Source organism: Siphateles boraxobius, unplaced genomic scaffold, assembly GCF_051911475.1.
Source record: "Siphateles boraxobius isolate OS27281-9 unplaced genomic scaffold, OSU_SipBor_1 6, whole genome shotgun sequence".
In the NCBI taxonomy this organism is placed as follows: Eukaryota; Metazoa; Chordata; class Actinopteri; order Cypriniformes; family Leuciscidae; genus Siphateles; species Siphateles boraxobius.
The window spans coordinates 24,685,058-24,710,796 of record NW_027509186.1 but is presented as its reverse complement, the minus strand read 5'-3'; the positions used below and the strand labels follow the sequence as shown (position 1 = coordinate 24,710,796).

The following is a 25,739-nucleotide window of genomic DNA, read 5'->3' as shown; positions in this document are numbered from 1 at the left end:
AGACACATTTAATTGATAAAAAGTGGCAGTAAATACATTTTTAATGTTATATATATTTCAAATAAATGCTGTTACTTTTATCAAAGAATCATGAAAAAAAAATATCATGGTTTTACAAAAAGTAGCACAACTGTGTTCAGCATTGAAAATAATAAATGTTTCTTGGGCTCCAAATCAACATATTAGAATGATTTCTGAAGGATCATGTGACACTGAAGACTGGAGTAAAGATGCTGAAAATTCAGCTTTGCCATCACAGAAATAAATTACTTAAAATACATATAAATAGAAAACATGTCTTTTAAATTGAATAACATTTCACAATATTACTGCGTTCACTTTCAAAAACATTAAAAAACTCTTTCTGACCCCAAACTTTTGAACGGTAGTGTATACTCAATATACTATTATTCAAAATATGGAAAATAGTAATAATAAATAAACAGTAGATGTGTCTAAATGTGAAACAGTGCTATTTAGTGTGGAGGTCATGAGACCATCAAAAGTGTTTGCCTGCTCCTATTAAGTGTCACAAAACTAAGCCTGCTGTCACGACCTTCCGAGGAAAAAAAAAATCAAGTCATTCACACTCATTACATTCCTAGAGTGCCAAAAACACAACATAAACCTGTCGAAGGTCAGGATACATTCAAACAGGTTCTACATTGTTTTCCTTATGCAGTGACAAATCATGACAACACTAGTAAAACCGCTAAACAATTCATATCTACCACTTTCTTAAAATTACCACATAGACCTTTTGAAAAGAGTAACAGTAAACATACTGGACATCCCCCATCACACACTACAGTTTACTCCTGCATTAATCATTGCCATAACTGAGAACGCTTGTAAAAATATTCCTCGAAACATGACACACTACATAAAGTGCTTCTGCTTGGCAGCTATTAAAAGGCACCTCAAAAGTTTAACACAAGTATTTAGCGTTACATTAAGCTCATTTTAATAAGTACAACCAAATATATTCATAACAAAACACACTCATGATCCAGACCTTAAATGGACCTTCATTACATGGGTGGAATATGTTTAGACTCTAAATTTGGGAGTGTTTTTTTCCAGCTACATGAGAACATTCATCTTGGCATGTCTCTACTTAATATTTGAATTATTAACGCATTCAAGGCACTGAACATATATCTGATATCTTAAAGCTGGCATTGTACGCATAAAGCATCACATATAATGAATAATCAAGAAAGCACCACTACATCTTAATGTGTCTGGACATGGACACCTGATCCAGATGAAAGCTGGCTGACCTAATAAAATGTAGGGTGTATCGAAGGCGCCTGGGACTGAAGAAGCCATAACTAAGTTTCTTAATGCAAGTACAGCCAAAAACATATGCTGGAGATATGAAAAGATTTGTGCTTGCTTGCACGATTTAAAATCCTAAAACACACTGCTTGGGCAACACACTGACCTTTACCCGCCGACTAAACATGACAAAAAGGTCTGTAAGGTATTGTCAAAATAAAACTAACGAAATGTGGATTTCTATTCCCATTATTCTCTGCAAAAATACACTACTTGATGTAGGCAAACTCTTAAATCTTCTCTGCAAATGAATCGTCAAACTTAAAAAGAAATCTAAGACCGAAAACGCTTTCCCTCAAATCAACAGATTAGCCAGCTCTCTTCCTAACAGACATTACATATACTACGCACACTCAATCCATCTTGACTTCATTATTTTTTTTAAAACCCAAATTGTTTTTCCTGAGAGCATGACAGCAGGCTGACAGCTTAGATTCTATTCTTACATAATCAATTACGGATTTATATGCAAATGTTAAAAATTATGGCCAACATCTCCTTTCAACATCCTTTTGGTTTATGAATCCACACATTAAGTGGAGTAAAGCTAAACCAATAAAATATTTATTTTAGATTTTATATATTTATATTTCTTTATAATATAAGCATGAAATGCATCTCATCAAGTGAGCTTTAAATTAAACTAGTGTTTTTGACTCAAGCTCTGCATGGCTGTCAAACAAGCTTCATGCAAAGTTCGAATACCTATTGACCTGAGTGATATTTACTATAGTTTACCTGCACATCTGCATGTAGGAAAATGAAATGAGAGAGGAGAAGAGAGGGAGGTGGGTAGACGAGTGCAGTTAGCTCTGCTCTCTGTGCCAGTCTTTAGTGTGAGCCAGTGCGTTCCCCTACCCTGTGTGTGTTTGTGTGTGCAGGGTTGGCACAAACGCACTGGTGTCTATGTAAAGGACAGGTGTGAACCGTTGGATATCTGAGATGTGATGCTGGTGCTCCTACTCATGCCCGGCTCAGTGCGCCCCGCTGAGGTGGTCCTCCTAAGCGCCTGGGGGCTGTTACGCATCCCCACACTGCTTTTTGGCATGGCCCCTGGAGGGCCAGAGGAAGAGTGGCCCCACGGAGGAAGCCCACCTCCTGGGATGGCTTGGCCCCAGCCCTGCTGTGTCTGTGGTCCTCCCTGACTGGAGTGGTAGTGGTGGCTGGACCCTGAACCAGTGCTGCTGCCCCACTGTGTCCCCTGAGAGCCATCTGAGTGATGCTGATGGGGGATCCAACTGGCCGGGGCCCCAGGAAAGCTGTGGCTGAGGCCCTCAGGGGAGATGTTAGCCAACACCATGTTGCTAAAGCCTAAGCGCATGCTTTCTGAGTCGAAAGCCTCAATCTCTCGGGCCTGGCGCTCCAGCAGGCTACGGATCCGCTCCGTGCGCTCGTTCTGCAAGGTAAACATCTCCTCTTCGATCTGTGAGACACAGCAGAGGACAGACAGTCAGGTTTAATTATTAATATGGTTTTATATAAAGTTTAATGTACGGTAGCCCAAACAATCTGGACAATTAAAGGGTTAGTTCACCCAAAAATGAAAATTATGTCATTAATGACTCACCCTCATGTCGTTCCAAGCCCGTAAGACCTCCGTTCATCTTCGGAACACAGTTTAAGATATTTTAGATTCAGTCCGAGAGCTTTTTGTCCCTCCATTGAAAATCTATGTGCGGTATACTGTCCTTGTCCAGAAATGCAATAAAGACATCATCAAAGTAGTCCATGTGACCTCAGTGGGTTAGTTAGAATTTTTTGAAAAAAATCGAAAATACATTTTGTTCCAAAAATAACAAAAACGACGACTTTATTCAGCATTGTATTCTCTTCCGGTTCTGTTGTCAATGCGCGTTCATGAGTCCGCTGACGTAAGACGAGCTGACGTGTTATCTGGTGCGCCCAAGCTTTCTTTTACAGTCTGAGTGAGACGCACGCTGGAAACAAAACAATCTTTGCAAACATGTCTAAGGATTTCGACACAGGGGAAGACTTGCATTTTTTTTAACCAGACATATTTATTTGAACCCGAATACACGGGCGCACCAGATAACACGTCAGCAGCGTCACTGGCCTCGTGAACGAGGATTGACAACAGAACCGGAAGAGAATACAATGCTGAATAAAGTCATCGTTTTTGTTATTTTTGGAACAAAATGTATTTTCGATGCTTAAAAAAATCCTAACTAACCCACTGAGGTCACATGGACTACTTTGATGATGTCTTTATTGCCTGTCTGGACAAGGACAGTATACCGTACATAGATTTTCAATGGAGGGACAGAAAACTCTCGGACTAAATCTAAAATATCTTAAACTGTGTTCCGAAGATGAACGGAGGTCTTACGGGCTTGGAACGACATGAGGGTGAGTCATTAATGACATAATTTTCATTTTTGGGTGAACTATCCCTTTAAGGCTTGATTATATATAAATGTCAATGTATAAATGTCAAATCATTACATTTAAATGATAAAATAATTGTTTTTACTGTTCAACATTAAATTAATTGTCCAAGTATTTTGGGACCACTGTGTAAAAAAAGAAAAGGGAAAAAAGTTTAACCCTTTTTTTAACAATGACTGTCTGAACAGATCATGCAGGACTTGTGGAGTAATGAAACAAAATCAAAATATGAATTTTTTCAAGCTACATATATTATTTTTTAATTTCTCCACTCCATAAGTACAGGAGTTTTTTTGTTTGTGTTGTATTTTTGTCTTTTCCACACACCTTGTTGGTTCATTCTTGTTGCACCAGAATAGCCCCATAAGACTTATTATAGAATATATCCTACTCAGCTGCATGACCACAATACGACAATACTAAATTGGAAATATTTTACCTGACCATATAGGAATTAAAACAAAGCTTTTTGGTTGTGTGTTTAAGTGTAGGACCTTAGTCTCCAGCAGGGCCCTCCGGAGAGACACTCTCTGCTCCAGCTCCTTCCTCTCTCGCTCCTGCTGGGCGTCCGTCTGCATCTTGATCTTACTCTGATACGCATTCAATAGCTCCAACTCTTGCTGCAGCTGCATCCTCAGCACCTGACACTCCGCCTCCTGCGCCTCGTCCAGGCGCAACTGAGAGAGAGCGAGATCATCGTGTCATTAGATCAGGCATTTATGGTCAACAGTTTTAGCGTATTGTTTCCCGTCTTGTACTCACTGCCTGTGTGGAGAGCATGTTGTTGATGGTGTGGTCGTACTGCTCGGCGAGGATGGCTAGTTTCCTGGTTTGCTCCTCCTTCAGTCTCTTCAGCATGGTCTTGTGTTCGGGTTTTGGCGTGCTCTCCAGCAGGTGGTTTCGCAGGGCTTTGTACTGCCGGGTCTGGATCTTACATGTGTCCTGAAACTGTTTCTTGATCTGGAGCTCTTTGGACTGTCAGAGAAACAACATGATGGCAAAAACATCAGTAAACAGAATTAGTTAGAAAATAAATCAAGTAATTAGAGATGTGCAAAGGGTTTCTTCAGGGGTATTCAAATAGGATGTGTTAACGTGTTCAAAAACAAATGGATTGAACACAAAAGAATGAAATTGAATATAGCGGTCCTCACTAATTAACTAGTTGGTTGGTGGAAGCTTAGCTAATCAGGTAACACTTTATTTTAAGGTGACGTAGTTACACGTTACTACATGCACTTTCTATAATAATAACAGTTAATTAATGCTTATAATAAAAGTTACTAGCCCTAAACCAAACTCTAACCCAAACCGTAACTCTATAGTAAGTACATGTAGTTCATTAATATTACTCAGTACTTATTTGAGTAAGTACAATGCAACAATGTTACTATAAAATAAAGTGTTATTTAAAAAATTCTAAAACTAGTCGACCAATGTGACCCGTTCATATAGAAGCAATCAACTGGGTCAAATTTTTCAAGACCAAACTAATCTTATTTTTATTTATTTAATCTGTTCAGTTGCCAGCCCAGTTCAAACACTATGCTATCCACCCACCAAACTTCTTTTCAAGGACTTTGCAACTTAACAACCTTGACTGGAAAACTAGAGTGATATTACCTTGAGGCTCTTAGGCTGCTGTCGGACCTCCATGACGTGTTTGCGTCTGAGCTCCCTCTCCCTGCGCTTGTTGTACTCCAGCTGGTTGGTGAGCTCGGTTTGGTGCTGCAGGCGGATCTGCTCCGCACGCATCTTCTGGATAGTGCTCAGGTGCCTGAACTCCAGCTCCTGCATGGACTCGTGGTGTCGGAGCAGCATTGCGTGCTCCAGATCCTTCTGCGTCTGACGCTTGTTCAACTCCTTAGAACAGACAAACGTCAGACTGATTAATGTCACTAATTTCTGGCTCGGTTTAAAGCCCAAAACTGCAGACATAAGGAGACCAAATTTAGATTTGTGGGTTTATGTAAATGCAAGCTCTTTGCCTGCTGACCTCTCTCATGAGATCTTGCTCCACGTTGTGACGTGCAATTAGAATGCGCCGTTTGAACCTGCGGCACTCGAGCTCTAGATACTGCCGCTGTCGGCGGAGTAGGTTGGCCTCCTCCTCTGCCTGGAAGTGCTGGAAGTTCTCCTTCTTCTTGGACAGCCACTCCTGCTTCTCCTTCTTTGGTGTGGACTGGTTCTCATTCAGCTCCTGCAATGAAAAATTGCGATAAATGGGAATGTGTAACGGAGTATAACGAGGATGAGAGTGAGGCTGTCCAGAGTGGCTTCCTGACCTCTTTGAGCTGTTCCTTGCGCAGTTTGTACTCGCGTTTCTGAGACTCCAGGAAGCTGTTGAGCTCCTTCTTCTGCTGGCTCTGAATATGCTGCATAAATTTCTTTTCATCGTTGGTAAAAGTCTTGGCCTGATAGGCAGAATAATGCATTATAAACAGATCATTCATTCTGTCAGTTCAATGTTTTTAAACTATAAACATCAATCATTTATAATGTTTCAATATATCTTCAGCTCTTTTATGGTTTGGTTTTGTATGATAATGTTTCATTACATCTTTCTCCATGGTGCCTTGGTGCTTCTTGATGAGTTTGTCCATCTCGGCAGCAAAGCTGTTCCTCTGATTCTCCAGTTCTTTGTCTAGCTTGAGTCTGTGCTCGTCCATCTCACCCTTCAGCTTGTTCTCGAGGGCCAGGAGGTGTTTCTGGTGCTGCCTGCGCATACGTTTGTAGCCAGACATCTGCTCGCGCACCTCAGAGTCCTGCTCGTGTTCTTGAATCTGACGCGTCACCTAGGACACACAATGACAAGCGCTTGACCAGCAGAACAGAAAGTAGCTGTAACTCCCTGACTCTGTTCTTGGGTGGTAACCTGGCTCTCACCAGGGAGGCTGTGCGGATGGTGGCAAAGTGCTCTCGATTCCGGTACTGACGTCGTGGTGTCTGTGCTGGGGGAGACTGGGGCTCTGTGGGCTGTTTCTGAGCCTCGGTTTCTTCCTGGTAGCTTTCTTCCTCCTTTAGACACATTAAGCATATTATTACCAAAGTAGCCCGCCAAGCATATGTTCAATGTACTTTAGAATTCAAAGACAGTCAAACAGCGGTTGCAAAGGCCTCACTTCTTAAACTTAAAGTTTAGTGTCCTGCATTCATACTTTAAGCATTTTAGTACTTAACTTTGATTACTAAAACTTTCATTTAACTTTACTAATAATTTAGTTAAGCCATTGACCAAACTGCTAAATCAGGGCCACAATGCAGTTTATTCTGTCCAAAAAAAACCCAGACTAATTGAATTTTTTTTTTTTTTTATGTTTAGTGGTCTGTAACTACAATATGGTGCTAAAAATAAATGGGGACATTTTTATTTAAATAATGATGTGAAAGGTTGTACAGAAAACACTGAAAAATGTGTAGGTGATCAGAATTTCTGTCCATCCAAAAGAAACAAGTACTGTTTTTTTTATTTTCACATAAGGGAAAAAGGCAGTACCTTGTAAACAACTTTTTTTAACTGTAAAAAAAAAGCTGGCCAGATTGATAAAGTGGTAAACAGTCTGTGTAGGAGTATCCTCTGTGACTAAGTCTTACGTGCTGAAGTAAGGGTGACTGAGTGATGCATGCACTTTGCATGTAATACAAGCAAGATAATAAATGTGAATGTAAATACAGTGGACGTGCACGAACCGGTTTGACGTGGATCATGGAGCTGTTGGGAATGATGGTTTGGTCTTTTTCCATCAGGTCCACCTCGCTCTTGTTGTCATCGGTCGCGTCTGTGGCGTCAGGCAGGCTGTTAACCGAGCTGCTCTGTGAACTCGCACTGATGGACATGCTAGGGATGGACTGGTTACTGCCCACACTGTTCACTGTGCCCGTGCGGCCAGCACTGTGCTCCACTTCCTACAACACAATAAATAAATAAATAAATAAATAGAAACATCTCTTCAGTAAAAATGTGTTGAGGCAATGCATGTCTATAGACCAGGACAAAAAACTCCCCCCCCTCAGCAGGAAGCCTGTAAAACACATTTGACAGAGCACCAATGGTTGAAGGAGGACGAGATATGCTATTACAACAACTGACCTCCTCGTCATCTGGGACCTCTGCCGCAGGGCCATTGTGGGCCTCCTGGAAGAGGATCTTTTTCATCTTGCGGTACTGCAGGTTGTCCAGCTCTCTCACAGCATCTTTGGTGCGCAGGATCAGGTCCATAAGCACTGAGTCTGGCCGCTCGCGCTGGACAAATGCATGCTGCACGCAACAAGACAAGGTTATGATGATCGAGATAATCATCAGATGCTTTAAAAGAAACTGAGTGAGAATTTTTACTTTAAAATATGATCAGCTTGAATTGAACAGGTAGATTAACAAATTAAACATGATAAATTCCCACGCTGTAAATTCTCCTAATTTTGTTTATGTACACTACCGTTAAAAGGTTTATGGTCAGTAAGATCTTTTTTTAAAGAAATGAATAATTTTACAAACAACTGTTTTTAACATTTATTATAATAAGAAATGTTTCTTGAGCAGCAAGTCAGCATATTAGAATGATTTCTGAAGTATCATGTGACACTGAAGACTGAAAGAAAATTGTATTCAAATAAAAAATAATAGTATTCTGCATTGTAATAATATTTCACATTATTGCTTTTTTTAAGTTTTTTACTGTATTTTTGATCAAATCAATGCACCCGTGGTGAGCATAAGAGACTGGATTAAAATATTTTAAAAAGAAGCCATTTAATTTTTTTATTGTTTAATATTACATTTTTACATTAATCTAAAATTTTATTTTTGTTATTTTTAACTACTAGGTCGACCAGGCCAGCAAATAAACTTTTTATTGTTAAGTTTTGCATTATGAACTCCTTTGTGTCACAGATACGAGAAAACATCAGAAAGCTAGCGCATTAAAGGGATACTCCACTTTTTTTGGAAATAGGCTAATTTTACAACTTTACAACTACAGTTAAACTGTTGAGTTTTACCGTTTTTGAATCCATTCAGCCGATCTCCGGTTCTGGCGGTACCACTTTTAGCATAGCTTAGCATACATCATTGAAGTGGACAAGACCATTAGCATTTCTCAACAAAAAAAAAGACCAAAGTTTTTCGATATTTTTCCTATTTAAAACTTGACTCTTCTGTAGTTACATCGTGTACTAAGACCGACGGAAAATGTAAAGTTGCGATTTTCTAGGCTGATATGGCTAGGAACTATACTCTCATTCCTGCGAGTACCGCCAGAACCGGAGATCGGCTGCCTGAATATATTCAAAAAACGGTAAAACTCAACAGTTTAACTCTGGGGGAGTTGTTTCCCAAAAAAGTGGAGTATCCCTTTAAGAATAACACTAAACAACTAAAGGCATCAGAGCGCAGTGAAGATAAAAAAGATCACATTAAAATAAATGAATTCTAACAGCGTCCCCGAGCAAGTATCCTCAGGAAGAACTCACTGAACTCCATACTTCAGTTTGAAGTACTTTCTTTTTTAACTTACTTTCAGCAGTTCTTCAGAGTTGGGTCTGTCCTGGGGCAACTTCTGTAAGCAGGAGTCCACAAAGTTTCTGAAGTACTCCGTCCTGGGAAAAGAAAGAGCAGGATATTTTTAAATAACACTCTAGTAGGAATTTCTCTAGTGTTTATTAACCTTCCTCAACTCGGATCTATTAACTCACCATTCAATGGACTGTAGGGATGGACTCTCATTCTGCGCGATATGGTATAAGGCACTCATTGCATTCATGTTGAAGAGCGGAGGTTTCCTTTCAGCTAGAGGAGAAAAAGACTATTAGAAACTATTAGAAAAAAATTAAGTCTATATGAATCATATTATTTCATCTCACCTAATTCAATACAGGTTATTCCTAGAGACCAGATGTCAACCTTTCCATCATACTGACCCTCATCCATGGCCAGGATCACCTCTGGGGCCATCCTAAAATAGAAGAAAAAGCAAATATCGGAGATAAACAGAAGATTTCAGTGTTATGTAATGCAACCATAACCTATTAATAATACATTTTAGTAGTTGGCTGAATCTGGCCTAGGCAGAATCTAACAACAACTTTTAATGCTTAAAATCTGATTAACTGATTAACCAACATTTAGGCTCTGCAGGCACGACATGCAGAATTGCCTATGATTGATTAATTTATATAGTTTGACATGATCTATGAAATTTATAACTGTTGAAATTCTCAGAGATAAATAGGAAAAAATGTTCAACTCACCAATAAGGAGTCCCTACAAATGAATTAGCAGGAGAAGCAATAGAAGCAGAACCGAAATCTGCCAGCTTCACCTGTCCAGGCTCTGTGAGCAGGATGTTCCCAGCCTTGATATCCCTGTCAAACAGCGGGGCAAAAGGGTGAACTTACAAAACTGAACTGAACCCCTGTGATGGCATAATTACTCCAGTCTTCAGTGTCACATGATCCTTCAGAAATCATTCTAATATGCTGATTTGGTGCTCAAGAAAAATATCTTATTATTATCAGTGTTGAAAATGTTTTTCCTGATTAATCTTTGTGGAAATAAAAAAAAACATCTCCGATCAGAAGTTTGGGGCAAGAAAGATAAAAAATATCTATATATTTTTTTAAAAGAGCATCGACAATAATTAATAGAAAAATATCTATATGTTATTATTATTCAGGTTTGATACTAAGAAACTAAATATTATATGTTTATATATATATATATATATATATATATATATATATATATATATATATATATATATATATATATATATGTATATATAAACCATAACCATATATATATATATAGCCAGATTTGGTACTAATAAACTCTTCACTTACATAAGAACTCACCTGTGAATCATGTTGTGAGAGTGGAGGTACGCCAACCCCTGCAAAGCACCATGAGTAATCGCTGCTATCTCCATCTCTTGTAAAGGTTTTTTGTGTACTGAGAGTAAAAAAAAAAAAACTGGTTTATAGAGTTCTCTCTGGAGATAAACAAATACTTCTTATAGGGTACCCCCAGGATCCTCCAACTTAAATTCAACGCTTTTTAAGACCTTTTTAATACCATTTCAAATGAAATTCAATGCCAACTTTGTACCCATTCCGACAGAAGTATGAGGGGAAAATGTCAAATCTGTATACATTTTAAACTCTAGAAAATAATTATGTACAAGTAGGCTACTTGAATTAAATAAAAAATTTCACTTAAATTATCAGTCATATTTAATACATACAAAACAGCGTTGTAACACGCACGTATAGGCCAGTGTTAATTTTGGCAGCCCTTTTTGATTTAGTCTTAGTCTTCATCTTCAGACGGAAATGCTTATTGGTCTTAATCCCATTTGAGTCATTCTGTTTTTTATAGTTTTAGTTGACAGTTACTTTACTTTTGGTAGTTATTTTATATGTAGTCTTTAGACAGAAAATGTCATAATTATTCTCTCTAGTCCAATTCAATTAAGCTTATGAAAAATTATTGACATTGCACTCTTTAGCAGTAGCACTTGTGGAGTTCTACATATATATCCCTTTTCCTAAGCCACAACTTTCTCAAGTTGTTTAGAGTGCCGTACCCCCTGAACCCCCTCTCTTCCACTTAGACTGCACTCACAGGGACTATATTTGCCCCCTTTAATCAAATTTTCCATTTCATTTTTTACATTTATAATACCCTTAAAAAAAGAAATAATGCTTTAAATAAAACAATGTTCATTAAATATGCAATGTTAAAAAACATTAAAATCGCCAGTAGGTGGCGGTAACTCACTATCTTTATGAGTGAGTCTGAATCATTCATTCATGAATCTCACGATTCGTTCAAAGACAGACATTTCGTTGCAAAATAGAGCAATAAGCCTGACAATGCTGTTTTAAACGTAGTACATCACTTAATGTTACCCTTTTTTCTTTTCTTTTTTACTGTTGTATAAAATCTGTCACATTTGAAATCATGTGGATATTCGGGAAACATTGCATTCTTGCTCGTATACGTTTATATGATCAATATTAAAAACACTGCTGGATATCACCCTGCATTTTGATCGCAGATTTAGTCGCACAAACACCGCAAGCGGCTCGTGACAGAACACAGACCGACTGAATGACACTTATATTTAAGTAGAAAATCACAGAGATCATCCGCGCTTCTTCAGCAGTGTAAACTTAGAGAGAGCGCGCGCATGGTTGGCAGATCCTATTGAAAAGACCGGGTAGAAAATATGTTATTTTAACAGAAAACCTCTGATTTAGGATTTAAATTATTGAATTCTGTCATTTGTGGCCACAGCGGATAAAACCGACACTTTCCCATTTCAGAAGACAAACTAGGCTAGGTTACTATCTTGTTTTGTACCTCACTTGCCTAGTAACCATAGTAACGAGTGCGCACGCTATCGCTTTTTCTGCCATGACGTGGAGTGCGAGTTGCACTCAATGCTGCATGAATTTTGAATTAGCCAACATTAGTAACAGTTAATTTTGTTACGGTATGAACTTAATCCTAGGAAAGGCAAAATAATATTTAAGACCTTTGTAACGAAATCCAAGACTTTGTATACCAAATTCAAGGCTTTTAAGGCCTTAATTTGAGATTATCAAATTTAAGACTTTTTCAATGCTTTTAAGACCCGCGGGTACCCTGCTATAAATAAATGCTTCTTTTTGCCTGTAACTGGAGGATGTATATAGAGACCACATATTTTTGCAGCTGATCATCACATTAAGCAAGCATCGAAACATCCAAGCATACCCTCGAGAAGATCTGAGGTGGACCCCAGACAGTACTCCATAGCCAGCTAGAGAGACAGAGACACATATCAGCATGTAATCCAACAAATATAATTATATCATATACAGAACTACTACCGATATAGATATATATGTTCACATAAGGCTACATGAGCAGCAAGCAGGGTCAGGTTCTTTACCCATGCTGTGTGCTCTCGCAGATAGCATCCTTTATATTCTATGCTGTTTGGATGCTTTATCCTCTGAAGGAATTTCACCTCCTTTATTATATCTTGCCATTTCTGGAAAAAAGATGAGACTAGATTAGAAAGTAATCAGTTTTGCCAATTAATCAATTCATATGAAACAACACATAACAATGCGATTAGACCAGCATACAGTAGTTACACAAGGAAAACGCCTTTCTGGGCGGCAGGAGCAATTTTTTTTTTTACCCTGATTAGCAGTGCAGGTTAAAAAGACATGACTTGTCATCAAATAAAAAAGAGTTTATTCTTGTCTTTTTATGAAAAGATAGGATTCAGATAAACAGTTAATGGATCCTTTTCTTTTTGTTTTCTGTCTATAAGAACTGTAGCCATAAGTTACAGTCCTCCAGTGTTATTTTAGTATTATTTATATATTATTATAGTATTTATTCATGTTTTGAATTAGATTTAATTTGAGTATAAATTGAGTATACATTTCAGTCATTTTATTCATTCTATTTATCATGTTTTTTTATTTATGTCAGTTTTAGTAATTTTAGTTCTTCAACTTGAACTTATTTTAGTTAATAAAATAAACACTTTTTTTAAAGTTTGTTTTTCCATTTTATATTCATTTTTTACTCCATCTATAATCAAAAAACACACTTTGTAGTTAATAACAAAATTGCTATATTTTAGTTAACAATAACAACATTGCTGCACGTTCACCTCATTATTTTAAATTGTAATTATGTTTCAAAACATTAGTGTTTTTACTGTATTTGTGACTAAATAAATGCAGCCTTGGAAAGAATTAGAGACTTCTTTAAAAAAAAAAATATTAAAAAAAAAAAAATATTCGCCATCCATTCAAAAATCTTACTGACCCCAAACATTGAAGGTTTTGGGATTCAAATGGGAACAAACTTGATTACTATATTTATAGAGTACTATGATCACTTTGTTTATAAGCATCAAGTTAATCACTTTGAAATAAAATTGTCTAATAGAGATGATCATGATGTAAACCTTTAACACGTCTACTCGTGAATAGAAAAATACAGAGTGCATCAGAGCTCTGATTAAATAATGAATCATGGGATATACAGTAGTCTACAGTCTGGAGGGAGACACAATCATGTGTAATCTCTCTTAACTCGGCATAGCATTTATAATAGCATTATAAATAGCATTTATTTTCACCTCATTAGACTGTTTTCCACTATATGACATTTTCTTGATGGCCACCACCTCTGAGGTCCGCACATCCCGTGCCTGTAAAAATAAATAAACGCATAAATTCAGTAAAAAAAATTCCTTTCTTTTTTAGCGTTTCCTCGCAACCTAAAATAAGCTAACAGAGTTTAAAAGCCATTTTCTTGGGCAAAAGTACTCACAAAGTATACAGCACCGAAGCTGCCATGACCGATCTCCCTCAGGTCTGAGAATAGTTTTTCGGGGTCTTCTTTAAAAAAGAGATCTGAGATCTCGGGGTCTTTCAGACTCCCCGCGCGAACAGCGTTGGGCATGCTGGGAGGGGGCGGGGCCTGGGCCACAGCCGCCAGCCACTATCTGGGTCTGCAAAACGACAGCCCCCACTGATGGCTCATCTGCGAGACAGTGGCCTCATATGGACCAAAACCTGACAGAAAGAGAGAGAGAGAGAGACAATCATTAGCATTTCATTGATAAAAATAGGGATTCAAAGATTTATAAGAGAATATTAGTGAAAAATCAGTTTTTTAAAATTCGGAATCCCAAATTTTCAATGTATATGTCAACACTCCTGAGCTAAGAATTATGAATTAACAGAAAGGGGGAATCATAAAAGTTCTGTTCACTAGACAACTCTAAGAGAACTAGCCTATATGTGCTTAAACTGCTGTTTGTAGTAAAAGACCCCAGGTTTATGCACCGGGTTTGCGCATTACAGCAGATGTGGTCACTGAGCTTGACAGTGAGTTCCTCTTCTGAGCTAAGAGAGAGGGAGAGAGGAAGTGTGCGGGAGACAACCAAGAGCTGCAGTCATAACACCAGTGGCCCTCCCATTCTTACAAACACACCGCTCCCACGACACAGTTTTCAACTAAAAACGGAAAACTTTTTATGCATTTTGGCTGTTCATTTACACGACAACAGCGTTTTGGGGGCCTGAAAACCCAAACTTTTGTAAACAATACCATCAGAGATGCTATGAGCGTTACGTGTTCAGTCTACATGTCCGTAGTTTCTTTACAAAGTGACATCGCCAACTGGCCTGGCATGCATAACACAGCGTTTATAGTCGTTTGGCGGATCGGTGTGAACGGTTATCGTTTTGACAGCGCTTTTGTCTCTACGTGAAAAACCCAAAGCAAAAAGTTTTACTTTTTAAATACATTGTTGTCGGGTAAACATACACAGTGTCAAACTCCTGAATGACACCACAGCCCTCAGCTTCCTCATCCAGCCGTCTGCTCCATTTTAAACCATTCTGACCGCAGAATGTCAAGCCATCCCTTACACAGCTGACCAAGTCAATCATTTTCATTTTCAGTTTAAAATGTGTTTCAACTATTCAAATCTGATTTAACAGTTAATTTATGTCACCAATCAAATACCCACTTCACAAGTCTCCACACGGCACTTTTTATACTATAATATAATATATATATATATTATAATATGAACATATAACGCAACTATTTTCAACAATAAGAAATGTTTCTTAGGCACCAAATCGGCATTGATTTCTGAGGGATCATGTGACACGGAACACTGGAGTCATGATGCTGAAAATTCAGCTTTGCTATCAAACAAATAAATTAAAATAGATTAAAATAGAAAACAGTTATTTTAAATTGTAATTATATTTCAAAACATTAGTGTTTTTACTGTATTTGTGACTAAATAAATGCAGCCTTGGAAAGCATAAGAGACTTCTTTAAAAAAAAAACATAAAATAAAAAAGATCGCCATCAATTCAAAAATCTTACTGACCCCAAACATTGAAGGTTTTGGGATTCACATGGGAACAAACTTGATTACTATATTTATAGAGTACTATGATTCAATTTGTATATAAGCATCAAGTTAATCACTTTGAAATAAAATTGTCTAATAGAGATGATCATGATGTATATAAAAGAGACAGATATATCCATCTTCCTCTGATGCAGGTGGAGTGGTTTATTGGCGAGAGGCTGATGTTAATAAGCGGAGTGTCAGAGCAGTCAAGCACACTCCGGTCAAAACTCAGGAGAGGGATCGCTTCGAGCACCGGCTCCCATCTGAAGCCCAGCAACAACTAGCACATCAGTTTCCATGGCAACATCATCTTCTAGCCAAAGGCCAAGAAGCTGCAAACTACCCTCTCGAACGATGTTTATCTGCTTACGTGCATGACTGACTAACTGACAGAGCGATATAATAAGAGACATCATGACACCTGGTTCACAGCTGTACGCATCTGAAGTGAATCATTCCAGAGAGACGCACCTTATAATCCTTCTGTTGAGAATTTCTTCAGCTCCGCTGAGTCACTGTTACTAACATCCCTCACTATTCAGTTGGTTTTGGACTAAAAGTTGCCGGCTCATACATAAGACTGAGTTGTGATGAACGAAATTAACTTCATACACTAAGGCTACGTTCACACTGTCAGTCCAAATCTGATTATTTGTGTATCCGATTGGAATCTACTCTAAATTCTGACTGTCCACACTGTGAATCGCAACTGTTGAGATCCACTTTGTGTGTCCCGTGCCGCTCTTTCATTTTTTGGAATATCTGCATTGGTTTATGGCAATGACGCTGCATTGGTAGGTATACGCCAAAAACAACAACAACAACAACAACATGGAGGGGTTTGCAATACAGATGTTGTCTTAAGCCCTATTCGCACGGGATAAGTATTACCTGGTGACCTCTAGTCATTTGTAATAATTGCGGAGTTTGTCTGAGATCTTAATCCCGTGCGAATCGGCCATGTCTGTAATTCTTAAAGTAAAAATTCCCCCGCAAATTACCTACTATATTTCGCCGAACACCGAGGTCCTGTGATAATATTAGTCCCGTGCGAATCAACATCTCTGTGATTTGGCCGGATCGTATATCATTTTTTCAAGGTTTTTGTTTCATGTGCGCCTTTTTATCCATCTTTCGCGAAGAATGGAGGCTGGTTTGGAGTGTTTTGATAGTATTTTGGGTGCTGGGATATATCGCTATAGCCTACACAACTACACAATTTGCAGAAATTGTAACTGGACTACTGTGTCTTATCAGGCAACAGCAGAAACGTAGAATGCTGGTATGTGTGGCTTTAATTTGTGCTGTCGTTTCTGCCAGTTTCGAAACATATCTCCTTTACATTTTAATTTTATGCTCATCCGGCACTTTGCAACAAAACAACCTTGTTTCTGCAGAGACTTTCAACATGTTTCCTATAACAATGTCTTATGTTTATGTTTTACGTGGCATGAGAAAGACACATAAACCATGTGAAATTAGATTAGCGCAGACTTGAAACGAATTTCCAGAAATGCAATTTGACTAGGATTTCAAACCACATATGAATGTAGCTGAAAATGAATTTGTAAAAATTGTATGTCATTTTTTGCCATTCACACTTGCTAAATCTGATCGGATTTCATTCGTATATGCACAAAAAAACTAATTTGGATAGACGTTCAGCGTAGCCTAATCTACCAATATTTAAAGGAACCGTTCAACCAAAAATGAAAAACTGAATTCTGTCATAATTTTCTCACCCTAATCATGTTGTCTCAAACCTGAATGACTTTACTTCTTATTTGAAACATAACAAATATTTTGAAGAATGTTCACGTGACACTGCCTCAAAAGTGAATGTGATTGGATAACTGGACTAACTAGTGGACCAATTTCATTGCACATCATCTCAAATGTTGGTCTGATCATTCTGAAATGCATGAGCCATCAGAATGTCATCATAATGATTTGGCATAATGACCTCTCAGAAGTGTCTCACATGATGCATACCTAAACACCATACATCCGAACGCAAGATAACATAACATTTATTGCATTAAATGTGACGGTCACATTAGGAAGTAATTATACCATTTATGATCACATGATCATGGGTGGCACATCCTTGGGATTCATTTTGAAAACAACATGAGGATGAGTACATGATGACACAATTTACATTTTTGGACAAACTGTCCCTTTAAGATATATATGTTGATAACATCAAACACTGTTATAATCCATCTAAACTTTAACACTCTCATTAATAACCATGTGGTCATGCAAACATCCTGCATTCCCACTGTGCGCTTTATTAGTAAACACCAAGTTATAGCCACATAGGAATGACCTCATTGTAAAATAGCGCTTTGTTTGTTGCTGGAGTTTGTTGGGTTTTGGACGCCTCTCCCCCCTCAGAGATGCTCAGATGATCGTCTGCACAAACACAATGCTGAGAGCTCAGGGCTGATGTCTCAGTCACAAGACCAGCCCGAGTGCCGTCCTCCCACCACACCAGCTGCCTCACTCTCTCTGCCCACACACACACACACACACACACACCAATCAACCCACTCAAATCACACCATCCCGTTCACCTTTACACAAGCGTGAGCACTATAGATGCAGAGCTGACAGATACACTAACTATATCTGAAAATGCTCACTGTCAGTGGGGCACATCATGCACTATTTAGGGTGTCGGGCATTTAAAAAAGGCTGTTTGAACTTGAATTTATATATTTGTTTATATATTTTGACACCAATTAATGAGTTAAGAGTAATGATAATGTCCACATAGCATTAAGGTAAATGTGATCACGGTCACCCTAAGGAAGTAAACACCATTTTAATCATTGTTTCATTATCCAATTGCCTGGAATTAATAAATAAGCACTAAATATAGCACACATATAATCAGGACGTGGAGGCGCCGGTGCGATCTCTTGCAATGCACTTGAACTGGAGCTCGTCTCATAAATGAACCGAAACTCAGGGTATCGGCTGCTTGCCTCACAGACATGAGAAATAAATAGAAAGCTTGAAATGTCTACTTTTAAACAAAATTCAAAACGAAATGATAAAATTGTACAGTAGCCTAGTCAGGAAAGGTCAGGTTTGCCGATGTGCGTTTTATTTAGGCTATTTATTTATTTTTGTCCCTGTGCACCAATCAGAATTCTGGGGATACAACATAGCCAATAGGTTATACTAGGGGCTTTAGCCTTTAAAGTCCCTGTAAAAGCAATTCTAAAAAAAATTCTAAACACATTAGAAATGTTAGAAATGTATTGCTAAAACATATTACAAAGACTGTAAACTGTGAAGTACTGAATTGTGGAGTTAGATCGTCAAACAGTTTTTCACATTGCTATTTTCCGGATTTTTTGGGCGGGGCTAAAACGGGGCTCGATGACGCACTGGAGCCCCTGAGCTCCTGGACACGCCCCTACTTGATGATGCACTGAGGCTGGCCCCTCCCCTAACAATAGAGCACATTCGCATCAGTTTGGCGAATTGGCGCTCAATCGCGAGTTACTGTCAGTACTATTAGTTACTACAGCCTACAGTTTGCTAGCTAGCTATGCTTTCGACACGGAAATGCGTAGGCTACTACCTGGATGCGATCATGTACAAAACATATAGTGTTCTTTATTTAAATTTCCTAAAAACGATCACATATAGAAGAGGTAGATTCATTTTGTGAAGAGCCACCTTGATGGAGAGCTTAGGATCACCACCAACACCCGCCTCTGTAATGATCATTTTACACGGGATAGTTTTATAAACTTTCAACTGGGATTCACTGATAATCCGCCGTTACTGGTGAATGGCGCCGAACCGACTATCTCCCGACTCGGCCTTCATCCTCCCGTCCCGAAAGCAGTATCACCTAATATCACCGTCGGTAGCTTTCCCGCGAGTGGGCGTGGTTTCAGCGCAGCCAGCGGACACGCCCCCAGCGTTTGAGAGCAGAGAATAATGCTTATTTTTTCAAGATTTTGATAGCTTATCTTATGTACTCATCTAGCCTCGCGGCAGCAGCGCCTTGCGTCGCCCAAGGACCTTAAAACAATCAGCGGATAGCGGGCAGGTGTTGTTTTGAAAATTGGTCAAAAAACTTTGGTGCGGATGGATGGCGGACAGATGATGAGTTTTGTGATGCGGTTGCGGATGAAATAATAGCCCATCCGCGCATCTCTAATACGAATGTAATGTTATTATGTGTCATGGAACATTGCGCTCCCCAACTCGCGAAAGGTTGGATTTGCTCCATCGTTTGATACGTTTTTTTTTTAGAAAACCTTAAATACAGGCAAGACACAATGTCATTAAACATAATCTATGTCAATAGAATAAATGAATCCATGTCATTAGACACAAGTGCACACATGTGCAGGCCAATGTTTTTTTTGTGTTGATGACAGTGACGAGCTTAGACCTGCGGTAGGCTTCACGTGACCGCGGTATTGCGCTAACTGTCCGAGGCCTATGCATCACAGTGCCAATATTAGACTTACACTTGAAACACAATTGGGAAACATTTGAAAAATCTTATGGAGACGAAACGGTGTTAAATAAGTCCTGTAAATGGACTTAAAGTTTTGCTTGTGATTCAATATTGAAGAATATTTTTCTTTTTTAATATATATTAAAATAAAATTAATTCCTGTGATGGCAAAGCTGAATTTTATTTTCTATTTAGGAAAAGGTTCATTACTCCAGTCTTCGGTGTCACATGATCCTTCAGAAATCATTCTAATATGCTGATTTGGTGCTCAAGAAACATTTATTATTAATATCGATGTTAAAAACAGACATAATGCTTCATATTTTTGTGGAAACCATGATATATTTTCAAATTCGAATAGAAAGTTCAAAAGAACCGTATTTATTTGAAATGGAAATCTTTCGTAACAATATAAAAGTATTTACTGTCACTTTTTATCAATTGAATGCATCCTTGCTGAATATAATTTTTTAAACTCCGATCCAAAACTTTTGAATGGTAGTGTGTATATAATATTTTTAACATGTAAATGTTCTTTTAAACAAATGCTTGTTAATTCCATTTTATTCCTACCTCCCTAAATTAACATTTAAATAAATTTTCTGTGATGCATCCTATTTGATACCTCAATTCATATCCATTGTCATGGAATTTAAGAAATCAAATCAGTGATGCAAAGCAATCACGCTAGCTGGCAGATGCTTAGCATGTGACAGGCTGTAAGGGCAGGACTTTAAAAGACAGAAAGAGATGACACCCCATCATGCCATTCAACAGACACACACAGAAGGAATGTGGCAGGACAGGACGACACAACAGGAGGGCAGGAACAGCCTACATGATGTCGTTTTCTTTCACTCACGGTTTCTCTACTTCCTGTTCAGTCAGCTCATGTGCTAATGGCACTTCAAATCTCCCATCAACTGTTTCACTGCTAATCAGCTCTTTAAGTCAACATCAACATTCTTCACTCATTTCCTTCAGACTTTATCTCATTTTCCAATGAACTGACAAGTTTAAACAAAACTCAAAGTCAACGCAAAGCTGAACCACGCAAATGGAGAAATGCTGAGTTGCCATTCAGGAATGTGTGAAAAGCTAAAAAACAGAACTGCAACTTGGGTCTGCTACCGCAAAGATGTGAAATACAAGGAAATAGCTCTATCGGTCCAAAAACCTAGCTTGTTCATGCATAATATTATCAAAAATGTCATTTCAGGGAACTTACACTTTAGATATTACTATCACTGTCCTACACCTATATATCCCCGTTCATAGACACTGTCCGGTTAGGGCTAGTCTGAAAGAATTCATCAGGATATCAAACCCTGTCCCTAATCAAGTATCACAACATCCTTTAAATTCAGATGAGGAGGAATGTCTAGGAAACTCCTCTGTCCAAGCAGGGAGTTCCCCTCATTTGCCAGACAAACAACAGCACAACTCTGAGTCTGACCCAGTCCTTCTCCACAGGGAGAGCTTTAGAGATGCTGTCCCGTGCCGGCGGTGCACTGCTGAGTATTTATAAACACTGAGTATGACCTTGCCAGTGATTAGGCCCTGCGTCCTAGCTGCACCTATGGAGATCATTTCATTTGGAAATAGTACCATGGCCATTATTTTGTAGACCATTCTATCTGCTAGGTATTATATTATTGTTCTTTCCAAGCAAAACATCTAAATCAACGCATAATTATTAGTCTCTTGCACAAAATCAATTTTACCTTTCAATACATTTTTGAAAAAGCCCTAGATGTTTCTTTAGGATACATTTGGCCTGTTTTTTTATTACAATAAATAAAACAAAAATGTCTTTATGATATAGCCTACTTCAATAAAACAGGCCAAATAATAACAAAGCTGTACACATGACGATAGTACATAGGGTTCACTTCACTGCTGTAAATATTACTAGTACTACTAATAATTTAATTTATATAGTATTTCATTATTATAATAAAAAACCCAAATATGATCCTTTGTGACAAATATAAAAATATAAGTTTATAATTTTGTGATGGTCCCAGTGAAAATATTGGGCCAGCAATAATAATATATTTTTAATAATAATAATAAACAATCATAAATAAAATAATAGGTAAATATTATGACTAAATTGAATTAGTTATAATAAATAATATATGTAAAATGTAGACATTTATTATACTATAATATGTACAATTCTGAAATACTGGGCCAGCAAAAATAATAATAAAAATAATAATAATAATAGTAGTAGTAGTAATAATAATAATAATAATAATAATAATACACATAAATAAAAAGTATTCTATGCAAATATTAAGACTAACAATTTATTTATAATTTTAACATTAGTTATAATAAATAATATAATAAATGTATAATTAATACATTTATTATACTATAATATCTACGCAAGTAGAACTAATTCTGAACTAATGGGCCAGCAATAATAATCCTACTACTAGTAATAAATAAACTATTGTTGAGCACTTAAATAATAACCATAATTAATTGCAATGCTCAGGAGAACAAAATTCAAATCTGGTCAGTGCAACACCAAAGCTCTCACTGTGCGAGAACAGCTATACATTTTGGATTTGATACAATTACCATCCTGCATGGAAAGAATCAAAACTGATGATAGCCCAAACTTGTGCTAGTCACTTGATGACATCAATGATAATCAGAGGTCTGATATGGATGTGGGAGTGGAGACCCCGAGGGCTCAGTGTAACGGATGCTGTGCGGAGAGAGGACAGAGGCAGCAATGAGGTCAGAGAAAGACAATCACGGTGGAGAAAGCAGCCAGTGTCTCTCAACAACAGAGGCACTATTCAGCCTCTCAATCACATACCACCAGTTTGCATGTTTATGAGCAATGCAAAGCCATAAACAAATGCAGCAGAGCTTCATTGCATTAAAATCAGAGCTGCCATTTCCACTGTGGCAGGGCAAACTCCGCATACGGGCATCAATATACAAGTAGCAGAAGCAATGATAATGTCTAAGAGCCATTTATGAATCATCAGATCTATAACAATAAAGGCACCATCACGCTGACAGATAGTCATCATGGAAACTTCAAAATGTAAACAGTAAGACAGGTCCATCCATAATTATCATTCAGTCTTCAGTACATCTCAACTGTACAAATACATCTAATTAAACGGATGTTTACACACAGATACATTAGCCTGGAAATGATAAACTGCACGTTCACTTAACAGCATGTTTTAAGTATTTCAGATCACAATAAATATACACATCTTAATAGACAAACTCTCCTGGTGACATCCCTATTGCACACGGATTACACACCTCAGAGCTACAATCCTAAAATACACATGCATTTCTACATGGTGAATATGAAGATGATTTGTTAACTGCTTCATTACCTGCAGCCAAACTTCTACTGTCAAACCCATGACTTGGGTGGAAGTGGAAACTAATAAACTTAGATCAAAAAAGTTGCTGGAATCGGTTACAGTAAACTGATAAAGGTTTAACTAACCTCTTATGTTGTGTTGAAAAACAGGAAGTGTTTATTTTGACATGAACTTAAGTTAGCAGAAGAGCTAACAGCTCACTTAAGTTACCCTCCCAACAGGCCAGGATGAGCAGCCAGACCGAGAAAACTCCTCGACCACAACAACAACAAACCCCGGGGACAGAAACACGCCTACCGACCCCAAATCAGCCCCCAAAAACTTATCGATCGCTGTCAAGCATGAGAGTCCGCTGAATAAACTCCTCCAGCCCGGAGCTGGTTAACGGTGGCCCAGCAGCTCTTCACTCTCCCGGGCTACTGCTGCTAAAGATGGCGTCCAAGACAGATCCACTCCCTGACGGCTTAAAAACAGAGATAAACACGGTCCTTTTTCAGACCGACGGCGGGACCACTTCACAGATTCGGTCCGAAATGCTCGAGACTGTTGTTTTTTGAACCAATGTGTTTGGGCTGTGGGGTGATGATCATGTTGTGATGGTGGCTGTGATTTTTCTCTCTCTGCCTTCCTCTAGTGATGTCCGATTCGCCAACGAATCATTCTTTTTGAACTGAATAATTTTTTGACTCGCTCGAGCCGATTCGTAAATCGCTTGAGCATCTCTTACCATGGTGCGAATTATTGTTCTCTTAAAGTGTATTTTTTTATCCCCCAAAACAGATTTAAAATAGGTTACATATTATCTATGTACAGTAGTACGCGTTTATAGCGTTTAAAAGCAACGTTATAGTATCCAAACACTTTTCTGTACCGAAGTGGTTTGTCTGTGGAGGCAATCAATGTTAGGCATACGTAGCTCTATATTCTTGCTAATTAAAAAAAGTAATTCAAAACAAAACACAGTGATAAACAGTGGTATTTTCCTAAAACGTATTTACTAAAATCGTTTCTAGAGCGCTTTGGTTTGGCGACTTAAACGATTCTATGATTCGGTTATTTTGAACCTGTTCAAGAAGCGAGCTGATTCGCTTTCGCCTTGGTTCCTGGAACTCCAGTTCCGCCCTCCCAATATGGAAAACTCCCACCGCCCCCAAGAGACAGAGTATTAAAACCTCTATAATAAACAGCTAGCCTATACACATAAATATCTTCTTTATTAATATTTAAGACATTGTTTGCTGGGGCTGCCAAATTCTTTGAGGAATAAGTTCTCTCATGGTCTTACATTCTTATTTTCCTATAGAGGAGTATTAAGATATCCCACCCTGATCCATTATGATGTTAATTGCAGCATGGCAGTTCTGGAGAGGTAAACACAGATGAAATCAGAGGAAAATGTAATGAAATGTGATTCCTGTAAAATAAGCAGCTGAGTAAAGTTCAGCATTATGATTATATTTGTTGGAATTTTTTTAGCAGGCTAACATTTAAAAAAAGTGTATCGCATAAAGTTATCAGTTTAACATATGGGAGTATCTTGAAAAATTTTGGGGAAATTTAGAGATTATAATTATGATATACTATATGCTAGTGCGTATGATGATGACAATGATGTCTTCTCAAAGAAATGTAAATTATTATAATGATTTTTTCTTGTGTGTCTGAAGTTTGAAACCCCACCACCACTCACACAAATGGATTTGAAGATAACTAGGACAAGCAGAGAACAAATCATAAAAATCAAATGTAAAGGATTACAGCTTGCCTCTGTTGTAATCCCAACTACACTCTGATGACAATACATTTCACTACAGTCTAAGCCTAAAATGCACAGAGCTGTACGTTTTCTTGGTATTGTTCAATATTGGTAATTATCGCTTTTATGCATCAGTAAGAGGTTAAAGTTGATCCCTGGGCAAAATTATTACAGTGATGCCAACAAGCCTGCAAGCAACCAATTGGTAAACAGAGCAGAGAATTAGCGCTCTGGGTTGGTTCTGAAGCAGCCGTCTCTCTAAGCCAATGAGAGCGCAGGATGCTGTCACTGTATCCAGGCGAACAGAGGGGTTTGAGACGTATGGAGCCTGTTTTATGAATGGGATTTAAAGAGCCATGCTTCATCCTGTTGATGAGTTAGAGAGACACTGGTGTGTTATAGGCTAATAATTGAACACAAAACAA

At 38.1% G+C, this 25,739-nt stretch overlaps 1 protein-coding gene across 3 annotated transcripts; it reads right to left on the bottom strand.

The window, feature by feature from the left end:
- Positions 1-1,930: 1,930 nt before the first annotated feature.
- On the bottom strand, positions 1,931-24,211 carry taok1a (TAO kinase 1a). 3 transcript variants are annotated; one of them, XM_077208353.1, is made up of 20 exons: positions 23,684-24,211; positions 14,087-14,331; positions 13,893-13,964; positions 12,681-12,782; positions 12,503-12,548; positions 10,597-10,693; positions 9,994-10,107; positions 9,607-9,698; positions 9,439-9,532; positions 9,261-9,342; positions 7,838-8,005; positions 7,438-7,653; positions 6,634-6,765; positions 6,306-6,542; positions 6,033-6,161; positions 5,744-5,947; positions 5,371-5,610; positions 4,510-4,722; positions 4,242-4,424; positions 1,931-2,764 (listed from the first exon to the last, which is right to left on the bottom strand). In XM_077208353.1, the coding sequence occupies exons 2-20, from the start codon at positions 14,216-14,218 to the stop codon at positions 2,246-2,248; spliced, it is 3,072 nt and encodes a 1,023-aa protein (XP_077064468.1). In that variant the 5' UTR covers positions 14,219-14,331; positions 23,684-24,211; the 3' UTR covers positions 1,931-2,245. The 3 variants fall into 3 exon arrangements, with proteins under 3 accessions (XP_077064468.1, XP_077064471.1, XP_077064469.1); XM_077208356.1 differs by having other exon boundaries at positions 23,860-24,205; XM_077208354.1 differs by having other exon boundaries at positions 23,769-23,905.
- Positions 24,212-25,739: the final 1,528 nt, after the last annotated feature.